Source organism: Hemicordylus capensis, chromosome 1 (assembly GCF_027244095.1).
Source record: "Hemicordylus capensis ecotype Gifberg chromosome 1, rHemCap1.1.pri, whole genome shotgun sequence".
Taxonomy (NCBI): Eukaryota; Metazoa; Chordata; class Lepidosauria; order Squamata; family Cordylidae; genus Hemicordylus; species Hemicordylus capensis.
This window is the reverse complement of record NC_069657.1, coordinates 382028879-382041175: the sequence shown is the minus strand read 5'-3', so window position 1 is coordinate 382041175 and position 12297 is coordinate 382028879. Positions and strand designations below refer to the sequence as shown.

Below are 12297 nucleotides of genomic sequence, written 5' to 3'. Positions count from 1 at the left end.
GTAAAATAGTGTAAATGGAGTTTCTATGGAAATTAGGATTTCAAATGAGGTATGTGAATGTGCATGGATTTTATGTTGCTTGGCGTAATCCTTATGAAAGACTGTGGATAAAGTATTTGTATTGCTGAAGTACATATAATATATATAAGATAGGAGGGATTTATCCCCCTTGTCTAAAATACAGGTCTCAATGCACACCTTGTTGAACTTGGCGCAACAACTGCCAGTGATATGCATGGGTATCATGTGCATTGACACCTGAAAGCTACCTTTCCAAATGCATGTCTCAGTTGCACATTTCCCCTCTTCTTTTCACCCTATTTTCTCTATAAAAACACTGCAGTTGAACCCTATGAGTCCCTCAAGCTGAAATTCTCTTTACTTCCAAGTCCCTCTGAAATCAGTGGAATGTGTTTTCAAGTAAACAAGCTCTAGATTTGTTCTACAAGTCTTAAATTATTTTAATTTAAGCTTATTATGGTTTACTAGCTGGGCTGGGCACAGAACATCTGCGCCTCTGAATTAGCCCACCCACCTGCCGCCACCTTTTTCTTCCTCCCTCCCACCCACCCCCATGGCTTTCTAACAGGCTCTCTCCTTCTCTCCCCCCTCCCACTTCTCTGCGCCCCCCCCTGCTTTTTGGCTGGCAGGCCAGTCGGCCCCGCTTCTTGTCCTCCCCACCCAGCTGACTGCCTCCCCCAGCTTTCCGGCTGGCTGGCCAGCTGCTTTTCTCCCCCTATGTTGCTTTCTGGCTGGCAGGCCGGCCACCATTTTTTGCGCTGGCCGCAGCCACCATTTTCTTCTCTCCCGCCCATACCCGTGGCTATCCGGCAGCTCTCCGAACCCTCGCGAGAGCTTCTACACATGAGATTAGCCACAGGTATTCCTTAGAAAATTAAATAGTGGGGTGAGGGGCTTATGAGAATGGTCTGCCCGAAGACGTTATTGGATCCAGTAAGATTCTAAGAAGTGTTGGTGGGATTCAGTGTTGGCTTTGCCAGTGATCCTGTTGATGCCCTGGTTGAGAATTGGAACAACTTGCTCACCAGGGTAGTAGACACGATTGCTCCCAAGCATCCCCTCCGACCCGCTTCAAATTTGGTATACAGAAGACCTACGGGGCTGAAGTGGCAAGGTTGGCGACTGGAGCGCAAGTGGAGAAAGACTTGACTCGAATCTGACAGATTGCGACATAGAGCACATTTAAAGATCTATGCTCAGGCAATGCGTGCGGCAAAGAGGCGCTTCTTTTCTGCCCGTATTGCCTCTGCGAGTTCACATCCAGCAGAGTTGTTCAGGGTTGTGAGGGGACTAGTATCTGCCCCCCCACCTTGAACCAGAATTTGGATTCATCAGTTACCCACTGCAATGTGTTTAAAGAGTTTTTTGCAAATAAAATCTCTTTGATTTGGGCCGCCCTAGATGGAGACTCCACAATTAATTTGATATCTGAACTGGAGGTGCCCAGCAACTCCTCTTATGTGATTCAACTGGATCGGTTTCAGTTCGTGACCCCTGAGGATGTGGACAACCTGCTTGGAGTGGTGAGGCCTACCACTTGTTCTCTTGAACCTTGTCCAACATGGCTTGTTCTATCCAGCAGGGAGGCTGTTGTAAGCCTGGTGGAAATCATAAATGCTTCTCTGATGGAGGGCAGGACCTCTTCTAAAGAAGCCTGCATTTAGATCCCTCCGAGTTGAGCAATTATAGGCCTGTTTCCAACCTCCCATGGTTCGGCAAGGTAATTGAGAGGGTGGTGGCCTCTCAGCTCCAGGTGATCTTGGAGGAAACTTATTATCTAGACCAGTGATTCTCAAACTTGGGTCCTCAGGTGTTATTGGACCAACTCCCATAATCCCCAACCAAAGGCCACTGAGGCTGGGGATTATGGGAGTTGAAGTCCAATAACACCTGAGGACCCAAGTTTGAGAATCCCTGATCTAGACCCATTTCAAACTGGTTTTCGGGCGGGCTATGGGGTGGAGACTGCCCTGGTCGGCCTGATGGATGATCTCCAATTGGCAATTGACAGAGGAAGTGTGACTCTGTTGTCCTTTTGGATCTCTTGGTGGCTTTCAATACTATCGACCATAATATCCTTCTGGAACGTCTGAGGGTGTTGGGGGTGGGAGGCACTGTTTTACAGTGGTTCCACTCCTACCTCTCGGACAGATTCCAGATGGTGTTGATTGGAGATTGTTGCTCTTCGAAATCTGAGTTTATGTATGGTGTCCCTCAAGGCTCTCTACTTTCTCCAATGCTTTTTAACATCTACATGAAACCGCTGGGAGATATCATCAGGGGATTTGGAGCTGGGTGTTACCAGTATGCTGATGACACCCAGATCTACTTCTCCATGTAAACTTCTTCAGGAGTTGGCATATCCTCCCTAAATGCCTGCCTGGAAGCAGTAATGGGCTGGATGAGGGAGAATAAACTGAAGCTGAATCCAGATAAGATGGAGGTACTTATTGTGCGGGGTCAGAACTCTAGAGACTATTTTGATCTACCTGTTCTAGTTGGGGTCACACTTCCCCAAAAGGAACAGGTTCGCAGTCTGGGAGTACTTCTGGAGTCACACCTCTCTCTGGTTTCTCAGGTTGAGGCAGTGGCCAGGGGTGCTTTCTTTCAGCTCCGGCTGATAGGCCAGCTGCGCCCATTTCTCGAGATCAATGACCTCAAAACAGTGGTACATCTGTTGGTAACCTCCAGACTTGACTTCTGTAATGCGCTCTATGTGGGGCTGCCTTTGTACGTAGTCCGGAAACTTCGGTTGGTTCAGAATGCGGCAGCCAGGTTGGTCTCTGGGTCATCTCGAGAGACCACATTGCTCCTTTACTGATGGAGCTACACTGGCTGCCAATAGGTTTCCAGACAAAATACAAAGTGCTAGTTATAACTTATAAAGCCCTAAAAGGCTTAGGCCCTGGGTATCGAAGAGAGCGTCTTCTTCACTATGAGCCCCGCTGACCATTGAGGTTATCTGAGGAGGTCCATCTCCAGTTACCACCAACACGTTTGGTGGCTACACAGAGACAGGCCTTCTTGGTCGCTGCCCTGAAATTGTGGAATGCGCTCCCTGCTGAGATAAGATCCTCTCCATCTCAGGCAATTTTCAAAAAACACCTGAAAACCCATCTTTTCGCGCAAGCTTTCTGAGCTTCCTAAATTTTTTAGGTTTTAATCTCTGGTTTATTTTTAAATTTTTAAATTCTTTTAAGTTTTTGTATATGTTTTTAACTTGTTTTATGCTGCTGTTAACCGCCCAGAGATGAAAGTTTGGAGCGGTGTACAAATTTGAGAAATAAATAAAATATATAGATTATTTATTTATTTATTTGATAAATTTGATAAATGAATAAAATGTATAGATTATTTATTTATTTATTTATTTATTTATTTATTTATTTATTTATTTATTATATTTGATTTCTATACTGCCCTTCTAAAAATGGCTTTGAGGCTTTTACACAGAGAAATAATAAATAGATAAGTGTGTGTTGGCCCCTTATTTATTCAATCTTTATATCAACAATCTGATTAAACGGCTGCAAAATGTTGATATCCACGCACCTAAATTAGCCAATAAAAAGATCCCAATCCTGATGTACGCGGATGACGCGGTTATTTTATCTCAAACCAGGGTCGGGCTCAAAAGGGCTTTAGATGTTCTAACATCATATTGCCAAGAGGAACACTTGAAGATCGACCATAACACATCTAAAATTATGTGCTTTAAAAATAAACCAAGGAAATTTATATGGACCTTGGATGGACATAAATTAGAACAGGTCAATCAAATAAAATATCTCGGGGTGGTTTTTCAATTAACAGATTTTTCAGAACGCAGGGAGCAGGTTTCATTCCTGCGGTTTTAAAACTGTATTCAGCAAAGGTTATCCCCCAGCTTCTATATGGGATCCAACTGGGACCTTATGCGAACTTTGTCACACTAGAAAGAATTCAATCCGGTTTTTTGAGAGCTATCTTCGGGACTACAAGATGCACCTCAAATGTAATACTGCGCATGGAGGCCGGCCTCATAAAGATCGAATCTCGTGCCTGGCTTTTAATCATTTATTTTTGGTTGAGAGTCCACCTATGTCCGGTGGGCCTAATTCCTCAGTTTCTATCGTTAATTCCACAACCGCAGTGGTGCACTGTAGTCAGTAAAAAGCTTGCTGCTCTAGGAATAGACCCTGAACAATTGCTGGAGTTAGACTTGTCAAATGCTAAAAGAATAGTAAAACAGCGTTTGACAGATATTGAATTGCAAAATAACTGGGCCTCTTTAACAGAATTCTATAAAGGAATAAGAACAAGATGGGATCTTTCACCAGCAAATTATTTGTCCCATATTACACTCAGCAAATTCCGGTGGGCATTTACAAGGGCAAGAACAAATTCTTTTCCCTCTGCATTATTAGCCGGGAGATACAATGGTGTTCCCCTGGAAGAACGCTACTGCAGATGCGGCAGTGGGGAAATAGAATCCATTGAGCATATTCTATTATCCTGTAAAATACATAGGCAATCGAGGGAGCACTTAATCTTACCTCTGGTCTGTAAACACCCGGATCAATCTGCTGAACAACTTGTTAAATTTCTACTCTCTGATGAGGATGTTTTAAATTTTAATTCCATAGCCAAATTTTGTTATATTGCTCTTAAGATGTATAATGAGAACCTATAGAGTTTCTTATAAATTTGTTTTGCCTTTTGTATGTATGGATTGTTTGGTCTAGGACCGTAAATAAAACTTGACTTGACTTGACTTGATAAATAGATAAGATAGATCCCTGTCCCCAAAGGGCTCACAATCTAAAAAGAAACATAAGATAGACACCAACAACAGTCACTGGAGGTACTGTGCTGGGGGTGGATAGGGCCAGTTACTCTCCCTCTGCTAAATAAAGAGAATCACCACATTAAAAAGTGCCTCTTTGCCAAATTAGCAGGGGTTGGATAATTTTAATAAGTAATAACAAAGAGAAAATTAATAATCCTAAATTTTCCTGTTGATTATTGGAATGTAATTTATTGATATCTGACAACGTTTCTTAAGAACAAAAGTTCTGTAGTCCAAATGTAACATTATTTTGTGTACAAATATTTTTGTTAAGTTCTTTGCCATCAGTGACAAGCTTTTTCAAATATTTGCCCTTTTGCTTTAAAAGAATTGCTAACTTTTTAGTGCTGCTGAGGCCAGAGTGGAAGTAGAAGTACTTGTCCTATTGAATGGAGATCCAATGAATCACCTAGATAGTTCTTCATAGGTTTGGTCTTGTGTGAGTTGAACTGCAAGTTGCCCTGTGTTGCATTGCAAATGGCTTTTCAAACTGAGAAGTTTATAATTTGGTATGGGAGACTGCTGTCGAGGATAAAACTTTTTTAAAGAATCCCGTTGAACACATCCAAACCCTTAGACCTACCTAAAGCTATGCTTTGAATCCTGGCTTAGGACCTTTTCACTGTATGAATTTAAAAAATGCTGTGATGTTCAGTCTTCAAAACAATATCAATTCTTCCAAAAACAGGTTTGAGGAAATGGCTCCTAAAAGATTCTTGACACCATGTTTTGTAATAATAATTGTATTACATGCTGCTACCACTTGTATTTTTAAAGATTTATAAAGTATCGTCCATATATCTAAACTTGCCTATTTTTTCTACAAATAAATGAAATTTAAATCTTCCCACAGAGAAACACATTCCAGGCTGTTTTAGCGTCTTCTGATTCCAGTTCCTATGCTGTTTTCCTTTATCCAGAAGATGGTTTGCAGTTCTATAGTACATATTCTAAAAATGATAAGGAAATGGTCCCGGCTACTGTTGGCTTTAGTCAACCCTCTACAAATTACTACTTATGGGTAAAAACTGGATCGTACAATATAATTGCAAATGATGAAGAGGTCATTGGGAATCTGCACAAGTATGCATTTTAAAATCAGTTTTTCAGAAATATTTCTGTATTTTCTTTCATATAAAAACATTTGTTAAATGCTACTAGTATTTTTCTAAATCACAACAGTTACTATTAATCTATAGAGAGTTGAAGGAAAATTCTGGATTTTCGCTTTTACGACAGCACTCTTGTGTTATTTTGGGGAAATATTCAAGATATTTTAAATATCTCACTATTTATTACCACTTATTAGAGATAAAACACCATCTGTGTGCATGATGGTGTACAGAGTTAAAATAAGATATTTATCTTTATTCTGAAAGGTAGTTTAAAGATAGCAGAAACAGCTAAGGAAAAAGAGGGTGGGAAGTGGAGAAAGAACCAGTGCAACATGAATGTTTGTTCATTAGTGTCAACAGATGGACTGCTCAAAACACATCTTACCTAGGTGGCATGGTAGCTACTGAAACTCAGTGTACAATATGGGTGGTATTCCACATGGGAAACTGTTTGCATGAAGTAGCCTGATTTTTAGCTATGTATCAGCATAGATGTTTTGGTACTTAGTGGTGCAGAAGTTTTTAACATTCATTTAAAATAAAGCAGTTACTGGCTTGTTCGTTTAAATGCATAATTAGTATTTCTTTTCTTCTAGGAGCAGCAATTTGGGAAAACAAGGAGCCTGGGTATTTGAGATTGGTAGGTCGGACAATATCCTGTCAGCAAAAATCACTTCAACTCCTGCCAGTGTGGAGTACAATGACTATGACCAGTTTGAGGAAGTGACTGCAGACCCTTCCGTATCACACCAGGATTCTATTGAAAGAAGTGAGCAGGAAGTATCTTATGATATTTCCAGCAGTGATCAGCTGCATACAAGCTACAGTCTACCTCAGCCAGCAGCAGAAGGTGACTTGCAGTCTCCATACCAAGCTTCAACAGAGCATCCATCAGCTGAGCCTCATTTCCCAACAGGGAAAACTCCACCTCGCCAGTTTCCAGTTCAGCAATATCCCCAGCAACATGCTCAGATACTCAATGTGGAAGAAGTTGATGAAACTGGAATTGGTAAGATAGTTTGAGATTAGTAAAGTCATATCAGGAACTATGGAACAAGTAAATATAAACCCAATATTTATTAAGTCAATCAACCAATCATCTTTATTATGGTCATAGACCAGCATAGATAAGTAAATCAAATAACTATTTTAACATGAGTGAATGTACTTGCATGCATTTTTTTTCACTTGCTAGTGAGAACAAAACAAAACAAAAAAGCTAAGCTTCTATTAATCTATTCAAATTATTTATCTTACATCTCTGTTTTCACACTAAGGTCAAAAGTACCCGCTGTAGCTTGTGCTGAAACTCATGGATTTGCTATATTTTATATGTCAAAATTAAAAAAAAACGTGAATACTAAGGGTCAAACTACGCATTACAAAAACCATATTATTAGCAGTAAGTGTTAAGCACTTCCATTTTAATTTAAATTGAAGGGTCTTCTGCCCCCATCATGGTTCTCATCCAGATTGAGGCACCCACCACTGGTATTTGATACTAATGGGAGCTTTTCCCCAGGGGAATTAGCAGTGGCAGTAGGTTGCTAATTATTCTATGGCAGAATCCAGAATCAACCTTCTGCACCATAGCTCTGATCTAGATCAGGACCCCTGGCTGCTATTTACAGTGCATTAAGAAAATGCACTTCTTGTAACATGTGGCTTGACCTTGATGGTCTATAAGAGGCATTCTGGATTTGTCACAATGACAAATTTAAAAATTGCTGCTTCCGCAAACACACGCAGAAGAAAAAGACCTGCTTTGTTACTCTGGATATACTTCTAGCTACTCAGTTTAATATATTTCATAATTAAAACTTTACCCATGTTTGGGGAAGTGGTGCTTAAAGAATATTAATTTACATCCGGAGCAATGGGCCAAGGATGCAGCAGGAATTGCATCCTCACAACCAGAGGTTTCCCCAGCACATGAGCAATTTTTGCTGATCTCTCCTGCCTCTAGAGGTGTTCTGTGCTTTCCAGAAATGTCCCTCAGCATTGCACAGCCAAGTAAACCCATGCTTAGGAACTGTGGAACTATGCTGAAGCAGACACACGACCCCAGACCTGGGTAAAAGGCTGGGTAAAAATCCGGGCTACCTAGGGAGGCAGCACGATTGGCCTTGATTCCGTGCTTCATACGAGCAGCCCTGTAGGATATGTGAATACCTCCCATGTTTGTTATTTGGCCAGGGGTTCTCCAAGCCTCCCCTCCCAAGAAAGCTGCCTTCATTGCAAAACTGCTAGTACTGTTGTCTGTTTGTTTCATGACACGTAGTAGTTGCTGTTGTGGTTAATCCAGTCTGCTTCTTTTACTACAAAGTTGGTACAAACTATATTTAGCAGCATAAGGAGCAACCTTCTTCTTTACATCTCTAGAAGACACTTCTGTAATTTATGGCTGGTCTGTCTATAGAAGCATGTGCAAACTAATTGGGCTAAAAAAGCACCATGTCTTTCATGAGTAAAAACTAGAAATTTGGAGTTTGGACTTCCCCCCAGGCTGTAGTAAGCAAGACTCCTGTTCTGTTCCATAGGCAGTGGTGGCTGGCTGCACTGCACTGAACTGACTGCAGCAATGCTTGTGCACGTGGCACTGCTTTCACAGCAGGAATGGTATCTCTTGTCCTAGTCCCAGGCATATAAGACAATACTGAGCTAGATAGACCAATGGTCTTACTCAGTATATGGGAGCTTCCTATGTTCCTATGAGCAAGCATTCTCTGGCCACCGCAGCCCCAAGCACTTCAGGGAGGCCACCAGAGGCCTTCCCTCGCTTTCCATTGCACCTTTGGGGAGCTGCTTGTCTACTCCGCTCTCCCTGCGCTGGACACACACTGTCCTTTTGCCTGTTGCACTGAGTGCCTTGTTCATGTGCCATTGGAGTTTGGTTGGGTGCATTCTTTATCTGCTGGGAGTGGGGCAGAGAAAGAACACATCCACTCTTACCCCAAAGCTGCACAATCGGTGCTGAATGCAACAAGCAGATGGGCAGCCCACCTGTCTTGCCTCTGGTGGCCACACCACTTGCATATGATGCTGGCGCACACACACACCTCAACACGGCGGGGGGGGGCTGCCCTCATCCTGTGTCTGCCAGTGAGCTCCATTATGCCCTGCTTAATGCGGTTGCCTTCTATGTTCCTATAGTCCAACAGTCTGCTTCACAACAGGGAGGTGAAGGGACTGGGAGAATGAATTGTACCATGAATGGTTTAGGATGCATTGTGACTGAGTTGTTGACTCATTACCCTTCCTCCCCCTCTTTCTCTACAGTGTTTCGTTACACTACAGATGCCCAGCAAACCTGTGCAAACAACCGCCATCAGTGTTCAGTTCATGCCATGTGCACGGATTATCCAAATGGCTTTTGCTGTAGTTGTGTTGCTGGTTACAAAGGAAATGGCAGGCAATGTGTAGCAGAAGGTAATTCTAAGTTGTTTCAAAATGAAATATTCTAAAATATAGTACCAGATGTGTTTTTAAAATATCATTTTCTCTCTTTCCATAAAAACCTATGGGTTTAGTGACTATTCAGGATCAGTTCATGCTTGTTAAATAACAGCTTTTCAAACAACTGCCTCAGGTTATCAGAATATATGTCAATCCTGGATACCCATTACTGTGTATATTATGAATAAGCATGCAGTGTCTAGTTTTAGTCATTTGTGATTAATGTTGCTGCTTCTGTTTTTCTCCTTAGGTATTTCTTCTTTTTTAAAATGTGTATGTTTTATAAATTCATTATATTCTATATAATATGTCATTTATGGCTGCAAAATGTTATTTAAAAATAATTATTATTGTCAATTAATAATAGAATGTATAAGGGTGCAGACCAGGGGTCCTGCAGGTCCAGTATAGTGTCTGATATCCAGAGCAGCCATTGTGGGGTGCAGTAGAGCTGTGTACTTGTGCAGAGAGGCTGCTCTTAACTCGGCTAAAGTTCTTTGTCTTCCAGAAATATGTCCCTGAAGGCTGTGCAACCCTTGGACAGATTTCTAGAAGCCAGGAAGAGCACTTATGGGGCAGGGGAGAGCAGTGAAAATTGCTCTTCCATCCCTCCTCGCATGTTCTGCTACTCAGCAACACTCTGACTGAGTTAAGAGCAGAAGCGGAGCTATAATTGAGCTGATGGGTTCTAAGAACCCAGGCCACCAAGATGTGTAAGGACATGCACTTAGAAGTTTCATGCCTTTTTTCAATTTGATTAACCAGTTGTTGTGAAATTTAGCATGCTGGAACTTTAGGGAAGTTCTTTGTTAAGGGATTGTGAAATTATTAGGAATGTAATCTATGTATCATTTGATTGCAACTGAATAATAAAAACACATCTATCAAATTAAAGTATTCGGCGTTCTCTACGCTGTGATATCAAAGATGCTGAAGCAGAATGAAAGAAACAAAGCTCTTAAAATATGGAGCACGCTTTACCTACACGACAATATAACAAAGGTTATTATGGAAGAATGTCATGCGCTTGAACAAATGATAAATTATATTTGATAGAAATTACAATTGATAGAAAAAATTAATTGATTGTGCGAAGGATTAATGAGTTTTAAATGCTTAAGAACTATTAAGAAGAGTTGAAATTCAAAACAGAATGTTTTATTATTAATTTCTATACCGCCCTTCCAAAAATGGCTCAAGGCAGTTTACACAGAGAAATAACAAACAAATTTTGTTTATTATTATTATTATTATTATTATTATTATTTTTATTATTTTATTATTTTATTATAGTATTTATTTATTATTATTTATATATTATTTGTATTTAACCAACAAAATTTGAGAGTTATCCAACCTCAGTAACAATGATAAAATAAGTGAGATGGGGGAAAATTGAGCATTTAGACAAAAAAAGAATAAACGCACATTGAAGGCTTGAAAGATGAGATAGAACATGGGAAATTAATAGAATTTTCAGAAATATTTTTGTTTACTAGGCACAGACTCTAATGAAAAGTCATGGGCCAGGATCCAAAGTATTGTGCAATGTTTGCTTGGTTGTTATTATTATTATTGTTGTTGTTTACAAAGTCAGACAGGTGTTATTGACTGGTTTGTTTTATCCAGACATTGAGTCCTTCCCAAGGACCTGGGATGGCTCAATTTTATTATCAATATTGTTGCTCTTATTATTATAGATATTGTTGCAGACTATAGGCTGTTCCCAGTAGAGTTGCTTTTTGTAATTGGCTGATGGTGATTTCTGTGCCCCTTATGTAGTTGTTGTTGTTATTGTTGTTGTTATTTACATTTCTATACCACCCAAACATCAGTCTCTAGGTGGTTTACAACAATTAAAATAACAAAATAAAATTAAAACAGCTAAAAGCCCAACAATGAAATACAACCATTGAATGTCTGAATAAAAATATGTGTTTTTAAGGCCCTCTTAAAAGCTGACAAAGAAACCAAGCATTGCTTCTCGGAGGGGAGTGTGTTCCAGAACTCAGGTGTGGCTATGAAGAAGGCCCAAATTTGTGTCTCCACCAGTGGCTTTTCCAGACGTGGCTTCATGCCGTGGGGTATCCAAAGAGTGAATCTGCTTCTCAGCAGCTTAATTTGGGGGAATAAATGGACCTTTCACATAGGGTCGGCTCCTCTCCACATTCCCTGTGGATCTTTTTCCTGTGTGCGTTCCCACAGCTTGCTCCATTTTTTTCTCCAACCAATTTCATCCTAGAGGACGTGAGAGACCTTTTTTGTTGTTGTTGTTAGTTTGACAGTAAGTGTTCCACAAGATTGACTAGTCAAAACAACAGAACACTTAACCCAAAGCGGTATCTCAGTGAATGAATCTGTGTTGATGTTCATAGAAACCACTCCCAATTTTGGGGAGCCATTTTTATACTTATGGCATGCAGAACAACTGAGGAATCCTCTCGGATAATTTATTCATGTGAACAAAATCAATGGACTCTATTTTTCAGTGATTCCTCCCCCACTACACACAGGAATGATCCCAAAGTTTTCTTTCTCAACTTGCAAAAATGAATGAGAAGTTGGAGAGATGCTAGCCTGGGCTAACTTCTTGACAATTCACATTTCAACACGGCTTAATTAGTACTAGGGCCCACCTAGAAACATTCCAAACTATGTGAAGCAAGGGGGGAAGATCCTTTGAGCATGTGCAGAGTGTATGCTCTTAGTTTCCAACACAAGGTGAAAACTGCCCCCTCCATTAGCTCCCGCCCAAATGAACCTTGTACCAAACCTTTCTTGATAAGTGTCACCAACACCACTGACCAACACTATTCTATCACCACTATTTGCCAACACTATCACACTTGCCAACACTATCAGATTGTTCTCTGAACC

The 12297-nt window shown here is 40.7% G+C and overlaps 1 protein-coding gene across 2 annotated transcripts in view; it reads left to right on the top strand.

Annotated features, from left to right (window-relative positions):
• NID1 (nidogen 1) overlaps positions 1 to 12297 on the top strand; it is a 93694-nt gene that overhangs the window by 15196 nt on the left and 66201 nt on the right. For both annotated transcript variants that reach the window (XM_053300013.1, XM_053300007.1), the window contains exons 3-5: positions 5703 to 5932; positions 6561 to 6973; positions 9244 to 9393. In XM_053300013.1, coding sequence (XP_053155988.1) covers positions 5703 to 5932; positions 6561 to 6973; positions 9244 to 9393 — 793 coding nt within the window. The remainder of the gene's footprint in view (positions 1 to 5702; positions 5933 to 6560; positions 6974 to 9243; positions 9394 to 12297) is intronic.